Here is a 16701-nt window from a genome sequence, read left to right on the forward strand (position 1 = left end):
AATAAATGAACTGAAGCTGCAGAAAGTTAATACAAGACATGCTGACAAGTCTGTTACAGTGAAATCATAAATGTAGTAATTAGCCTCAGAAAGAAAGCTGAAAATACTTCCGGCTTATGTGAATTTACTCTCAAGTAATCGGAAGCCAGGGTGAAAATCACTAGCTTTCCTTAATCACGGGCTCCAAAAATGAATGAATGAATGAATGAATGAGCGAATGAATGAATGAACCAGGACCTAATAAGACCTGACTGATGAGAATTCACTACACACCGCTGCTTCACAAAGCATCTGTGGGAAAGGACCAGCTTGGAAATACTTCTTACGTGCTGTGGACCGGTGCGGTGACAAACCACAACGACATGCTGCGGCACTGTCTCAAGGTGGAGGCGTGCTTTTTGTACCCGTCACAGGCCAGCAATCTGCCGCCTCTCCGCATCCACACCCACCGGAACGGACCCGCTACCGAACGCGGGGGAGGTAGGACGACGCGCCTACCTTCTGCTCTTGCACCTCAAACACTGCTTCATGGACACTGCAAGCAAAGAGTGCTGCAGGCAGATCACTGAAATCCATCATCTCTTCCAAATCGTCTTCATTTTCACCAAACACCATCTCTTCTTCCTCTTCTTGGTCACTGCTACAGAGATCTGACTGGCTATCGTTCCAAGATTTCATAGCGTCCCTCAGCATTGTCCCCTAAAAGCGGGTCTTTTCCGTTTTTTTAAGTTCTAAGGTGTCTTGCAGGCATCTGGTGTTAGAAAAAGAAACGAGCAAAAAGATAAGACTCTGAAGGCCAAATACTGTTCCAGTCAATTCTCAACACAGCCACTTATCAATGGAAGCAATTTTATTCGGGGAAGATAAATCAGAGTTTAAATCAATTCATTACGGTCCTCAGAAGTAAGTTCTATATATTCTGATTCGATTTGCTTCACATAGTTAACGTAATATATTTCACTGGCAATGACATTATTACCAAAAAGAGGCAAAAAGTTTTCTAGTGAAATGGGGGGGGGGGATATGAGCAGTACAAAATGAGATACTATCAATATGTACACTAGTTTACCAACAGTCGGAAGGAAAATGTGGACCAGAACTGCCTTCACATATTTGTTTTGGGTTTTAGGTCTACAACAGTGGAAGCGGCACAGCAGAATGAAACCCACGCGGATTCACTCACCATCTGCACCGTGAAATATGGTCTGTGATGAGATGACTTCACCTTTCTTAACTAATTTGTTCTTTCTGAATATACTCTCAAAGAATCAAGTTTCACAGAACCGAAAGTTCTATACAAAGGAAGTCACTGTTAATGTTAGGAATATTTACGAAAGGTGAAATCTGACACAGACAACGATGAAAGAGATGACCTTTTTCTGAACATTTATAAATTAATCATTTTAATCCTAAGGACAGGAAGTTGTTAGTATCCCTCTGTTAAATAACGGAACAGTGTCTGTCTTCTATGGACTTTACATACCTGTGTTTCTTCTGTGAATGGCAGCCGCCCCCCCACCCCCCCAGCCCCAGGACAGTGCCTTGACCCTAACGAGTTTCAAGATGCTGAAACAAAATTTAAAAAATACCAATCATGGGGCTCCTGGGTGGCTTAGTCGGTTAAGCGTCCGACTTTCGCTTAGGTCATGATCTCGCGGTTCGTGGGTTCAAGCCCCGCGTCGGGCTCTGTGCTGACTGCCAGCTCAGAGCCTGAAGCCTGTTTCAGAGTCTGTGACTCCTCTCTCTCTGACCCTCCCCTGCTCACGCTGTCTCTCTCTCTCTCCTAGATATAAATAAAAAAACATTAAAAAAAAATACCAATCAGGCACAGAGAAATCAAGTGATCATGACTGTTACTAGCTTATAATCACTTCATTTGTGCTTTTCCGCTTTATGTCAAAGAATACAATACTGCAAATATATTGCTTATACAGAGTACCTGACAGATGTTAATTATAGGCTTAAAACAGCAGAGGGTTTGTTTGGTTTTTTTCCCCATTATTCTACTACACCAATCAGGAAACACTAATTCCCAAAAAGTAAAGTCCTTACTCATTTTTATAAACATCTTCTGAATGCCCATCGCATGCCAGGTATTATCAGGCACATTAGACGGGTGAGAAGTAGTTCCCAGCCTCCAGGTGCTCCCGCCAAAGCAAGAATTTCTTCTCCTCAACTCTGCTAACCACTCCTAAGGGATCTTGTTCCATTAGTTCCTGTCCTTTCAGTTTCTCCTTCTCCATCTGTCCCTTTTCTTCAGCAAATACACCTAGACAAGATTCCCCACCCCCACCCCCCCAATCTTAAAGAAATCTCCCTTGGGAATTCTACCTTTCCCCTCCATCTCCCTCTCCGCCTCTCCTTCACCTTTCCTACCAATTCCCTGGCAGAGGTAAGCTCTTCTGCTGTGTTCTGTTCCTCAACCGCACGTACTCAAGAATTCAGTGGCTCTGGACCTCTGCCACTACCTTTGGCTGAAACCGCCCTCACGTGCCTGTCACTGCAGCACCAGACACTGCCGCCCACCCATTCACTCGGCATTCAATGTGCCTCTGCTTTCCAGGTAGGGTCTCGGTCCTTCCTGGCACTCCTTCCTAAACCGTCTGTCTGTCACTGGCTCCTCTTTTCTCCACTCACCCTCTACAAGTTCATCTCGCTGAGGATTCCCTCCTCCTCCTCCTCCTCCTCCTCCTCTTCTTGGGTGGTTTCATCCATCAGGCCTTTAACCACTTAACCACCAGTGTTTCTGAGCTGTTTCCTGCTTACCCACGGCTCACGCACACAACACGGGGCCATCAATACTACCTCTCATTTTCCTTGGTGAGCCAGGAAGGGTGTCACAAGAGTAGGAGCAGAATCTTGGGTGATGAAGGGGGAGGGGGCGGTGTTGAAAAGTACACAATCCCAAGAGATTCTAGTCCACCTCTAGGTCTTTCCTGCCTATGCGCCCTGAAAATCACCCATCCATAGGATCCCTGTATCCAGACTCAACCTCTCCATCCTGAGGTCCAGATTTGTATTTTTAGCTTCCTGTCACCCGTCTACCTATATGGCCCACAGGCACTACAATTGTTTTCATCTTCATACCTTTAATTAGATTATTGTGCTGGAAGTCTCCAATCTGGAAATGGGCCTGGTTGGGGGGTGGGGGAATGGTACCTCACTAAGGCTTTCTTTGTAATCCTTTTCTTCAAGACTAAGCTGTCAGAGTTCATAATTCTCTGAGTACTCTGTTTATTTTTCTGTTATATACTTATCTGATGACTGTTTGTTTACAAATCAGTCCCAGCCACCAGACCGTGAGTGCCTTTGAACCCCGGTCTCTCGCACGGTTTCTGGTAACAGTATATGCTTACTAAGAAATTGCTGAATGAAAGCAGATAGCACTGATAAGGCAGTACAAAGGAAAATTTAATTCTATGTGAGATTAGAGACAGCGACCCCGTAGATGTTATGGAGAGACTTAAACAGAATTTCAGCAGAAAAATGATGGGGTGCGTTCCAGGCAAAGCCTGAACAGTTCATGGACAAAGGCAGGACGGATAATCACCAACAAAGATCTGATGTGGCCAGAGGGGACTGTATTTGGTGGGATGGCGGGAGACCAAGTTAGAAAGGCTGGCATGGGTCTCCAAGCTGCCTTTAAAAGTAGGGTACAGAGTCCTGATTCAAAAACCAGTCAACATCAGCATGCCACTGAAGGTTTTTAGGCAAGGAAATGATATATTAACCCAATTTAACTTTCAATATCACTAAAAGTAGACTGTCTTTATGTCTTATCTCTTAGAGGTGCTAATGTTTTTAATGTCATCCCACCTCAAACCCATTACAAAGAGGTGAGGAAAACACTGTGCATGGGTTTTTAGAGATGGGCAAATTGGGGAGCTCTCAACGGCCAGATTTTGAAATATGAGAAAATCAAGCCATTTTTGATAAGATTTTTTTGTTTGTTTCAAGTTCCTTCCTCCAACCCCTAAAAAGGAAAAAAAGGAAAAAAAGAAAAATCAGAGCACAGGAAACAATCCCTCACTTAACTTAAAAAAAAAATTCTTAGAATGTTACACCTTCATTTCCTGTTTTCTACCTTCACTTTGGGGTAACTTCTTCTTTTGCCATAATTTCAAACAGAAAAGAATAGTACAACGAATTTCTACATGCTTTTTACCTAGAGTTACCAATACATTTTTGCCCATTTTTAAAATCATTGTTTCTATACACTTTTTCCCCTGAACCGCTCAGAGGAAGACAGGTGTGCCATCTTTACTCCCAAAGCGTTCTTCAGCGACAGAAGAAGATCAGTTTCTTACACGAGCCACAGTACAGTGATCAAAGCCAGGACATTTAACACTGACATAATCCTGTCATCTAAATCAGTGTCTACCTCCAAACTTAATCAGTTACCCCAGTAATGTCCTTATGATATTTTTCTCTTCAAATGTTTTAGGTTATTGTTAAATAATCTGCCTTTTGTCCCAAGATATTGCAATAGTCTTTATAGTACTGCTAGGTTTTCTTCACTTATGCAGTACTGTGTCTTTGATACACTTTAAAAGGATGGATTGATGAAATATCACAGTAACTACCAACAAGGCTGAACAGTCTTTAAGTATATCCTGAGAAGATGCAGTCTTCATAATCAATTTTCTAGACTGAAACTCTGGCTCCCCAGTACTCTTTATTAGGCAAATTACTTTGCCTCCCTTCCCATTTCCTCAACTGTAAAACAGAATTATAAAATAATAACCCTTACCCAATAAGGATGTCAGGAGGACTAAATGCTAAGTGCTCAGAACAATGCTTTGCATATAGTTAGTGCTTGATAATGATTTTTACGTGGGCACAATCTACATCAATGAATTGTTGGGTTGAGAAGACGCCAATAATGTCAGAACCGTCAGCGGAACAGGTATTCAAACAATAAAATGAGAAATGTACATGCCCAAATAACCTAATTCCAAGCCATTAAAAGGCTACAAAAATAAAATAAACACTTTGTATCATTTTAAGAAAACTGTTCAGTGGCTGACCTAGCAATGAAACCAGCTCGGAGCAACCACTGGAAGTAGTACTATGGCTCCAGGAAGAAAACCTTTACATTTTTAAAAACGGTTGAAGAAAACCTTTAAAGATTTAAAAACAGTTGACTGAAAAAAGGCCATGGTGCCTTTTTTCTGAGCTTCATGGAATCTCATGTTGTAATTCAACACACACAGTATTAGAGATACTATCTTTCAGATGATGCCTTTCTTGCTGAAGGCGAACCATGAGCTTTTTTTGGATATAGCTTAAGTCAACATCTTCAACCATTTAGAAATTTTCTGACATCATAAAATGCAGTTCGATCTGAACAGAAAGAGAGCGATGATCAAAATCAACTAGTGGAAATGGCAATCTTGGCAAGGCTGCAAAGAAATCATCTTATAAGGTAACTCAGCTTAACAAGCAGCTTGATTTTATTAAAGCGAAGAAAAAAATTACCAGAGTCCATTGTTTCTATGCTGTTACTACTGGAGCAGTTGCTAACTCTGGCCGCTCTAACTATTACAAGACTAAGCTGTTCCTAAGTTTACTGAACCAGGGAAACACCGACTGGTTTAACATCCTCCCGCTTCTGTAAGCGAAGGTCTGTGCTAATCAGGGTTTAGCATCATCTCGGTGCAACTGTAGCTGTGGCTGGCTTCTGGCGAATTGTTTCTTCATGGAAACATCAAATGAGTGGAAAACTCCAAGTAGCATGACCATCTGCTCTTCTCCCAGCCTTGTGGCAAAAGGAACCCATCAAGGCAAAACGGCAGGTGTGTGCCTTTGACTTGGCCATTTTAAGTTTTGATCAGGAAAAGGTGAATTCAGCCTCTTCCAGGATTTTTTTGAAAAAATTAAGTTTTCAAAATGGTATGCTTCTCAACTTGTTGACTCTTTAAAAGAGCTTAGCTAGATTCACTTTATGATCTTTTGATGTACTCACAATGCTACCAAACGATACAGGAAGCAGACGAGTTACTCTCTCTCCGGCTTTCTGCATGCCCTGCTCAATAACCTGGGAGGAAGTCACTTGGCTTTTTATTTGTTCTCCCATATATAAAATAAGGAAAATACTCACAGATGTTGCTAAACTACTAAATTCTTTTTTAAAGACTTCTAAATTAGAATTCAGACTAGATTTCTTTAAAAAAAAAAAAAAAAAACCCTCAGCATTGTTGATATAGGGGTTCTGAATAGCTATCATGTAAGCCTCTAACGTCTATTCTCTCCTCATGTACCACTTAGAGGTAGACTTTTACTGCTTTTTAATAGTTGCGGCGAAAGAAAAAAATGGTGTGGAAGTAAATCAAGTAGGTGAAAATTCGGTTTTTGTATTTTTTCTGTTTCAATGACCTATATATACTCCCCTTTCACGGATAATTTAGAATTGGTTCTATTATAATTATTAAGGTTCAGGGCTCCACTGGGAAAAGAGGGATTTCTTGGTGTGCGAAAGAATAGAAAAAACAACAAATATCAACTATCAGAACATATGGAAATAATAGGTTTTAAAGGCTTATTGAAGTTGAGATATCAAAGGCTGATGCTATTTGCTTTGCTGTATATAATGCACTTTCCCTCACTGTATAACCTCTGCATTCTAGACAGATCTGCTGTCTGCCCCGCACATTTTGTGGGTTTTTTTGGGGTCTAAACAACAATGGCATTCAACTTTAGAGCTTCCATTATTTCACAGGCTTCAGCCTAATGGATTTCCAAATGACACTATTTTTTTCCCATGGTGTTCTGCTAAACTCCTTCAACCAACAAATGCTCCGGCACCATACAAAATGTGTTCTCATTTGTAATCCTTGACATCTACATATTTAAAAGCTTTACAGATGTACAATAATGGGAAAAATCTTGTTTTCCCTGAAAGTTACTGAACTCTCTTCCGCAGCTAGGAAAGAAAAGATCTGCCACAGCAGTGAAATGGAAAGCTGATGGCATGACTAAAGAAGGGGCGTAGTCTTCAAGCCTTTCACTGTCTTCCTCCATCAAAAGTCCTCAATACCAACATTAAGTGCCTGCCAAAAAGTACAAATTTGTGTGATGCACAAAAATCTATACCCTGAGTCGCAATGTTGCGTTTTTATAATTTAATAAATTGAAAGAGCTAATGAAATGGTCTTCAATTATTGTAAAACATATGCCATCACAGATGCAAATAAATCCGTTACTTCTCTTACCAAACAGTACATCCATAAAATGCAGAGGATTCTATGCAAAGTGCAAATAAGCATGGTGTGCTAGGTAATTTTCTATACGGGAGAGAGTATTTCTGCGTTTGAGCACTACACTAAAACATCACTTTAGTGAATCGTAGCTTGTAACCGAAACACGGATCTGAATAGCTCCCTACACTAGCCTCCTAATCCCTGAAAGAGAGGATCGGATTTTGCACGGAATCTGGAAGCGACCCGGCAACAACAGACCACTATCCCTCTCCAGGTCCAGACAACAGATGGAAGCCGGCAGACAAGTTTCAAGAAGTTAACGAATAAGGAAAGCGACGGCTATTCGTGCATCAAGGGGGTGGTGAGGGGCTTCGAACCCCCTGCCGTCCCTGTTTTACCGAGGGCACCCTTCCTGCCTTCAGGAGCAGCACGAGCCTGTCAACTATTCAAAAAAGTCAAAGTGTTGGGAGAGAAAACTGCCCGTGGACAGGAGAGAACAATTGTTTGTTTTGTTTTCCAAGACATCACCCCATAGCTGGCGCGCGAGGGCTGGACCCTGGACGCGCAGCATCTCTGGGGTCTCGGACATGGAACGGCCACCTCTCTCGGGCGTCTGCGGACTCTTTCTTTAACTTTCCGCACCCCGCACCCTCCACCCTGCCCAGGGCTGGTTGCACAACCTCCTGGGAGAGGCCGGGCGCCGGCCCCACCCGGCGAAGGGAACTCACCTGCGCGCTTGGCCACTGCAGAAGAAGGGCAGGCGGGCAGGCGGGAGGCCGGGGCGGCCCGACGGGCTACGCGGGAGCCGGGCCTGGGGAGACGCGGCGGGCGGGAGCCGGCGGGGGGCACAGTCGCCTCGCCGCCACGCCCTTGAGGTTCGAGGGAGCCGCGGCCTCCGCGGGGGCGCGAGCCGAGTCGGGGCCCAGGGCAGGCTGCCGGCGGCGCGCGCGCGCGGCGCAGGCGCCAGAAGTCGGCGGCGGGCGGGGGCGCGCCGGGTCCGGAAGCCCGCCGGAAACCGCCCCGCCTGGCGCGCGCGGCCGTGGGGGCGGGGCGGGGGGCTGGCCTCGCGCGTGCGCGCACCTTCCCGGCCACGCGGGGCTTGCTCGTTCCCAAGCTTGGAGGGCGTTGCGGCCCTTCCGCTGGGGCGGGGGCTTTAGGTACCCCCATGACAGCACCGTCGGCGCCCTCCACGTCTCCCACGGTGGCCAGAAATAGCTTACCTCCGGTCAGCTCCGGGTCACAAGAGTAGTCGGGGGAGTATTAGGGACGTTTACTGAGCGCCAGTTACTATGTACACTGCGCCGCGTGCTTGGCGAGCCTTACCTCGTTTAACCTCACGGCGACCGGCGAATCGGATAGTATTAGCCCGCTTTTATAGACGAGGAGGGCTTCCACGTGCTTAATTGCCCGAGGAGAGGCGGCTAGTAGGTGGCTGGACTCCAGGTAGCAGCCGGGGCGCGGCTCCACATCCTGGGCTATTAACCGCGGTGCGGTTCCGCTGCCGCCTCCCGCCTCCTCTTCCGCCTCCTCCCCGGCTCCTGCCTCCTCCTCTCCCTCCTCTCCCTCCTCCCCCCTTAGGTACAGTGCTAATAATATTTACATTTTTAGTGCTTTACTTTGCATTTACAAAATACTTCTCACGCACAGTCTTGCTTGATGCGCTCAGAAGCCCAGGGAGACAGTGGGACAGAATGATGCTTATTTTACAAATAGTGCAAGTACCTAAGCTGTGCAATGAGTTGCCCAAGGTTACAATGGTAGGCCTGGGACTCTCTTTGGCAGATATAATAATTATTATTATATTTTCTTTTAATTTTTTTATAAGTCATCGGAGCCAAGCTTGGAAGTGAGCTTGTGTCTATTCCCTTCCTTCATGGAGAGGGATACAGCCATAGAACAGGACAGGAATCTATCTTAAAGGTGTGCAGTTGGAAGAAAATCAGTTCTGAACACCCACTCCTTGTCCTTGGTGGCAAAGTAAAGCAAATTGAAGGTCAAAATCCTGCAGGCAGTGCTGTCAGACACTCAGCACCCTGGTTATGGGGGAAGAAGAAGAATAAAGGTGTCTGGAATACATCTAATCGCTGTTAGATTTACACTAAGGAAGTGGGGTTGAATTGTGGCCCAGTCACCCTAACAGCTGGCCCTGCACCATCAGAGAGATCACCTCTCTTGCTCCCTGCTTATTGCTTCTGTTGTTTCTGCAGCTTACAGTCCTGCTGCCCCTCCTCCCCACCTCGACCTAACCAAGTTTTCCCTTTCATTCATTTAACAAATATTTCTGGAGAGCCACTTCTTTCATGAAAGTCACCCTAAGAACCACCACAGTAATTTTTCTTCTTTAGATGCCACCAACCTGGCAACTTGGGCAAAAAATGAGTTTTTAGGTCAAATGAGTTCGGGAACTGCTGCATTCTGTACTGCCACCTGAGGGTCCATGTGCATGTGAACACAGAAATGTTTCTGGGAGGTCCATTTTTAAGGTAAAAAGACCCATTTAGCCTTGTTTATCCCAGAGTTCCCCGGGAGGTATTGGGCCAGGCACCGGGCTGTTAAGAATAACTTCCACAGGGGCGCCTGGGTGGCTCAGTCGGTTAAGCGTCCGACTTTGGCTCAGGTCATGATCTCACTGTCTGTGGGTTCGAGCCCCCCCTCGGGCTCAGAGCCTGGCACCTACTTCAGATTCTGTGTCTCCCTCTCTCTCTGACCCTCTCCTCCTCATGCTGTCTCTCTCTCTCTCTCTCTCAGAAATAAATTTTTAAAAAAAACATTTAAAATTAAAAAAAAAAAAAGAGTAACTTCCACAAAGTCTACCCCTTCAGGAGCTCACAGAGGAGACAGATAAGTGAAGGAGTAATTGTGATACAATTTTATAGGTGCGCTAATAGAGCATTTGCAAAGCGCTGCCAAAACAGAGGCAGAAGTGAGTAATTCTGCTGGAAAAACGGAGGGAAAGATTTGCAGATACGGTATTTGAATAGGAGTTTTCTAGGTGGAGAATATGGGAAAGGGCATTTCATAGTAACGACAACATATTTACAGACATGTGAATACGTGTTGGTCTCTGGGGGTGGTTATTAAATATTATTCAAGGGTTTTTTGTTTGTTGTTTTGCATGCAGTATATCCAACTGGGCTAAGCAGCAAATGAAATTCATTGTTTCATGTAACAGAAACAGTGTGGGCTCCAGTCACACTGGATCCAGGGGCTTCAAACTATGACATCAAGATTTAGTCTTTTCTGGGGCACCTGGGTGGCTTAGTCGGTTAAGCGTCTGACTTTCGCTTAGGTCATGATCTCGCGGTTCGTGGGTTCGAGCCCCACGTCAGGCTCTGTGCTGACTGCCAGCTCAGAGCCTGGAGCCTGTTTCAGTCTGTGACTCCCTCTCTCTCTGACCCTCCCCTGCTCACACGCACTCTGTCTCTCTCCTAGAAATAAAAATTAAAAAAAAAAAAAGATTTAGTCTTTTCATTTTTGTGTGGTTAAGATTTTATTTTTAAGTGCTCTCTACACCCAACATGAGGTTCAAACTCACAACCCCAAGATCAGGAGTCATGTGTGCCACTGCCTGGGCCCCCGCCAGACACCCCAAGATGTAGTTTTTATTCACTACTTCCTGACTGTTGTCCTTGGTGTTGACTTTTCATTCCCAGGATGCCTTTCTCCATGAGACGGCAGAATGGTGGCTTACAGCTTCAAATCACATCCTCACCAACAGAAAGAGTCTCTTTTCCTCGAGACTGTCCACAAAAGTTCTGGAACCGCCTCTTATTGTTCTGACTCGGGTTATTGGGAGCTCGGTAAACTGCCCTCTTGAGAAGGGGCATGGGTTGGTCTTCCAGCCCAGGCCTGGATCCCCTGCTCCCTCCTTGAGCTGCAGCGAGATCAGCACCTCTCAGATTTCACAGACTGAGAAGTGAGGAGAAACAGCTTCCCGTGTGAGGTATTTTCTGTTGGTCCCTTGAGATGATGGACTCTTTCCCCTTTTCCTTCCTGATTTGTATCTCAGGAGGCCGACCTGCATGGAGTGCCTCAGCACGTCTCTTATCCTCTGGCTGCCAGTTGAATTTTTCTGCTAGAAATTAGTAGGAGATCAGAGGGGGTGGAAGAAGACGAAGTGAGGGTATTAATCCACAGGCCCTTTCCCTCCCAGGTAGCTGCATGTTGTCTGCATAGATCTCCTGAGGCTTCTTTCTCGTCCAGATCTCTGCTCTATTTAGGTTAAAATCTTTCTTCTCTTGGGCCTCCCGGTGGTAATGGCTCCCCTCTCCTGGCAGCCTCAGGGTACCATACCTCCATTCCTTCTTGTTCCCCTCAACCCTGCCTGTACCTTTGTGATTAACCTTTGCCAAATGCTTCTCAAATTAACCTTCTCCTGGAACCCTGATGGTCACATTCACCAAAGGTAACTCAAGTTTCTATCACCAAAAGAAAGGGAAATGAATACAGAGCAGGCAAAGGCAGTAAGAGAGCAGTACTAGTTGAGTAGAGCTCTTGCCATAATGAAGACCAGGGATGATAGTGCTTTCAGCAAGCGTCGGAGGGAACGATGTGCTGAAAAGTAGTATGATCCTGCCTGTATTCTAGAACCAAAGTTAACAAAATTTGCTGATGAATTCCTTCTAAGCATGCACATCAGAGAGGAGTGGAGGATGAAAATAGTTGGAAGACGTATGTCTGGAGCTCCGGCCGGGTGTGGTGATTTGGGAGGGAAGTGTGATGTGTCGTTGAAATCATGGATGAGATGCAGATGAGATGACCCAGGGAGAGCAAGTGAAATAGAGCACAAAAAGTAAAGCACAGGATCCAGAACGACAGTCTTTACATGGTGTGCAGAGGAAGGGTTGCCATCTTGTATCCATCAGCTAGGTTGTGAGCAACTTGAGGACATGAATGGAATCTGCCAGACCTTTCTTCTTTACCATTGCGTCCAGCAAGGTGTTGGGCACACATGTATAATAAGTGCTTGTCATGAATGACTTTTAATACAGTTTCACGTTTCTAACACTCCCTCCTTCTCCTGAGGTTTGAGTTACAGACAGAGAAAAAAAAAGAGGAAGAGAAATCGATCCCTTGTGGCTCAATCCACCGAAAGCTGTGCCAAGGTTGATAAGCATTTTGCTGTCCTGGAAAACTCTAGTAGAACCTGTCAGCTGATGCTAGAGGTCTGCAGCAGCTCATTGCCTGCCTTCTGGGCAAATTTCCAGACAGGCGATTTCATTTCAGATTTTGTTATTCTTATTTGATCAGATTGACAAGTCAATAAAAAGTCGTTGCAGAAGTAATAGAAGTAGTAAAGGATCTCTTTCTCACACACCTGCATGGCTGGCGGAAAAAAGGATACAACCATTTTTTGGACGTGGCCAGTTAAGTCAAGCTATACCTATACAAGCCCCAGAAATTGCACTCCTAGTTACACACTCAAGAGAAACGTAGGCGGGGCACCCAGGGGGCTCAGTCGGTTAAGCATCCGACTTTGACTCAGGTCATGTCCTCACGGTTTGTGAGTTTGAGCCCCATGTCGGGCTCTGTGCTGACAGCTCAGAGCCTGGAGCCTGCTTCCGAATTCTGTGTCTCCCTCTCTCTCTGCTCCTCCCTTGTTCCCACTCTGTCTGTCTGTCTCTCAAAAATAAATAAACATTAAAAAATTTAAAAAAGAGAGAGAGAAATGTAAGCAAACGAATACACACAGGCTGCTCTTAATATCTTTATCCATAATGTCCTCAGACCGGAAATATTCCAAATATGTGTCAAAAGAAGAATAGATAAACAAATTATGGTTTACTCAATCAGTGGAAAAGTGCACAGTCATAAAAAGAAATGAACTAATGATACACATAATAACGTAAATCTCTTTCTCTTCCCTCCCACCCCTCAGGCTCATTAATGTGCATTTGGGCTTACTAGATATTTAAATTCCTAATCGGCTGCACACTCCAGACCTCCTATGGGATTTGTCTCACAGGTGGTACCTTTTACTGAAGAGCCTAATGTAACCTCCTCCTTGGTAACATGCTCATTTGTGTCCTTCTCATGGAAAAGCAATCATTCCCCCGACAAAAGAGATGCAACATGATCCAATAGCTCACTGGAGGAGTGAAGCTTCTTACCAGCGTACATTCAGCGTTGGTGGGGAGATGTGTGATGTACATTTTTGATATTTTTCATTTTCTCATTATAAAAATTAGCCTTTTCCTGTATAGAAAATTTGAAAACAAAGGATAAATAAGAAAATTAAAATCATTTACAACTTCACGGTCCAGAGATAGCCACAATTCAATGTTTTGGTATATTTCATTCCAATCTTTTTAGTAAGATTAAGTATATTATTGGACTCATTCAAGTTGGATCTCCCATTTATTTTGCTTCGCATTATATTGCAAGTGTTTCCTTGTGTTTTAAAATTTTTATTATTATTTTTTATTTTAGAGAGAGAACGTGCGAGCAGGGGAGAGGTGCAGAGGGAGAGATTGAGAATCTTAAGCAGGCTCCATGCTCAGCAAGGAGCCCAGCCTGGGGCTCCATCCCATGACCCTGGGATTGGGACCTGAGCCAAAATCAAGATTCAGACACTCAACCTACAGAACCACACCTGCTCCCCACTCTTTGTGTTTTAAAATACTATTTATAAAAATGTGTTTTTGATGGCTACATAATATTGCATTGTTTATTCCATTATGCACCTAAGCATTCATTGTTAGAATCAAAATTTCTTTAGAATTTTCTCTTCTATAATTTTATATGTATATATAAATGTATGTATTTATATGTATATATAAATATATGTACCGTATTGTTACATTTACGATTATTTCCTTAGTATTGACTCCCAGAAGAGGTTACTAGGCAGAGTAATGGATGTGTTTAAAACACGCTTCTTGGAAATTGACAAAATGAATTTCAAAAAACTTGTACAAATCATACGTCAATGTACATCTTACCACATCCTTAATAATATTAGGTATTAGATTTAATTTTAAAAGCCCTTCCTGTTTAGTAGGCAGAAGCAACCCCATGATATCTTGATTACTGGAGAGGATGAACATTTTTTCATGTGTAATTATGAACTATCAACATTGTATGACTGATTGTAAGAACACATTATATACTATAGATAGTAACCTGTGATTACTATACTTTTTGAAATTTTTCTTAGTTTATTTTCCCTTTGAATTTTTTCTTTTTTTAATATACAGATGTTTAAATATTATTTTTAAGCTTACTTATTTATTTTGAGAGAGAGAAAGAGAGAGAGAGCATGAGGGGAGGGGATAAAGGGAGAGGGAGAAAGAAAATCCCAAGCAGGCTCTGTACTGTCAGCACAGAAACTGATGTGGGCTCGAACCCACAAACCGTGAGATCATGACCTGAGCTGAAACCAAGAGTCGGATGCTCAACCGACTGAGCCACCCATGCACCCCTAAAATTTTTGTTTAAAGGTAGAAACACCTGGGTGGCTCAGTCAGTTGAGCATCCGACTTTGGCTCAGGTCATGATCTCATGGTTCATGAGTTCAAGCCTCCCATCAGGCTTGCTGCTGACAGCACAGAACCTGCTTCAGATCCTCTGTCCCTCTCTCTGCTGCTCTCCCACCTTGTGTTCTGTCAAAAATAAATAAAACATTAAGAAACATTAAAAAAATAATTTCTTCATTTGCTTTCCATCTTGCTGACATCTAATTAATAGTGACCTTCTCTTTTTTGGATTTTTAATATTTTATATTTGCCACTTTCGTTCAAGTAAAATTTATTTTTAGTATAAAAATATTGGTAAGACTCTAACTTAAATTCTTTTTTAAAATAGTTAAAAAAATTTTTTTTCCATTTTTTTATGTTCCTTTATTTTGAGAGAGAGAGAGATCGTGCCCACGAGCAAGGGAGGGGCAGAGAGAGAAGGAGACAGAATTCCAAGCAGGCTCTGTGTTGCCAGGGTAGACCCCAACTTGGGGCTTGATATCACTAACCATGAGATCATGACCTAAGCCAAAATCAAAAGTTGGATGCTCAACGGACTCAGCCACCCAGGCCTCTGATTTAAAAACAAAAAAATAAATTAAGTAATCTCTATACCCAATGTGGGACTTGAACTCATACTCCCAAGATCAAGAGTCACATGTCTACCTAATGAACCAGCCAGGCACCCCTTAAATTCTTTTTTCAGTGGTTCTAATGTTAATTATTAAAGAATCCAGTTAACCTGCTGCTTGGTGTATATACAATTTACTATATATATAAAAACACAGTACATATATATTTCTGGTTATTTCTTCTGTTTTGTTGATCTGGCTGTTAAAAGAAACTGTTTTGATCCTGGTAGTTTTATTATCTGGAAGGCAATGTCAGAGTATAGATATTTTCAAATATTTTTCAGAAAAGTTTTATTACTTTGTACTACCTCCTTCCCGTCTCCCCCTTCCTACAACCCTCAAACTTTAGCAGTGTATGAGAGAGACATTCTCAGGCTACAGGGCTACAGGCATTTTACTTAAAAGTCTTCAAAAAATGGGGCGCCTGGTGGGTCAGTCGGTTAAGGGTCCAACTCTTGATTTCAGCTCACATCATGATCTCTCAGTATATGAGTTCGAGCCCCATGTCGGGCTCTGCGCTGACAGTGTGGAGCCTGCTTGGGGTTCTCTCTCTCCTCCTCTCTCTGCCTCTCCCCTGCTCACTATCTCTCTCTCAAAAATAAACAACTAAACTTAAAAAAAAAGCCTTCAAAAACTGTAGGCTCACATCCTGGTTGTGCTACTGACCAGTTGTTGAGCCTTGAGCACATCTCACGTGCTTTAAGCCTGGTTCCTCTTCAGCTAAATGAAAATAACAGTGGTACTGTGTTTTTCCTCCTAAGATGGTTTTGAGTTCAAAACTGTTTATTGAAAGCTGGAAAACTATAAAATCCTAACAGAAATGGAGGCAATTGATAATGATTACATTTTTGTAAAGAGAAACATGCCTTAAAACAAACAAACAAACAAACATGAGGGGTGCCTGGCTGGCTCAGTCAGTAGAGAATCCATCCATCAGTCCAAGTCTTTTTTTTCTTTTTAAATTTTTAACGTTTATTTATTTTTGAGAGACAGAGAGAGACAGAGCATGAGCAGGGAAGGGGCAGAGAGAGAGAGAGGGAGACACAGAATCCAAAGCAGGCTCCAGGATCTGAGCTGTCAGTACAGAGCCCAACTCGGGGCTTGAACCCACAGACTGTGAGATCACGACCTGAGCTGAAGTTGAATGCTTAACCAACTGAGCCACCCAGGTGCCCCCCATCGGTCCAACTCTTGATCTCAGCAGGGTGGTGAGTTCAAGCACCACACTGTGTGTGGAGCCTACTTTAAACAAACAAAAGAACATGTAAATGGTTTTGAGGATGGAAATTTGTCTCTCAGTCGCTCTGAAGCCTGGATGCCCACAAGATTTTATCTTGCTGTGTTGCTCTGAATTACAAAGAATCAGTTCCATTTGCCTGTAGACCCAGAGGCTCCAGAAGTAACTGCAAATCAGCT

General features: G+C 43.6%; 1 protein-coding gene across 1 annotated transcript in view; it reads right to left on the minus strand.

Annotated features, from left to right (window-relative positions):
• The window catches only part of RCAN3 (RCAN family member 3), a 39325-nt gene extending 31201 nt beyond the window's left edge, over window positions 1-8124 (minus strand). The window contains exons 1-2 of the mRNA XM_039232293.1: window positions 7928-8124; window positions 499-751 (exon numbers count right to left, since the gene is read on the minus strand). Coding sequence (XP_039088224.1) covers window positions 499-693 — 195 coding nt within the window. The 5' untranslated portion in view covers window positions 694-751; window positions 7928-8124. The remainder of the gene's footprint in view (window positions 1-498; window positions 752-7927) is intronic.
• Window positions 8125-16701: the final 8577 nt, after the last annotated feature.

Source organism: Hyaena hyaena, unplaced genomic scaffold (genome assembly GCF_003009895.1).
Source record: "Hyaena hyaena isolate Hyena2069 unplaced genomic scaffold, ASM300989v1 scaffold_3, whole genome shotgun sequence".
Taxonomy (NCBI): domain Eukaryota; kingdom Metazoa; phylum Chordata; class Mammalia; order Carnivora; family Hyaenidae; genus Hyaena; species Hyaena hyaena.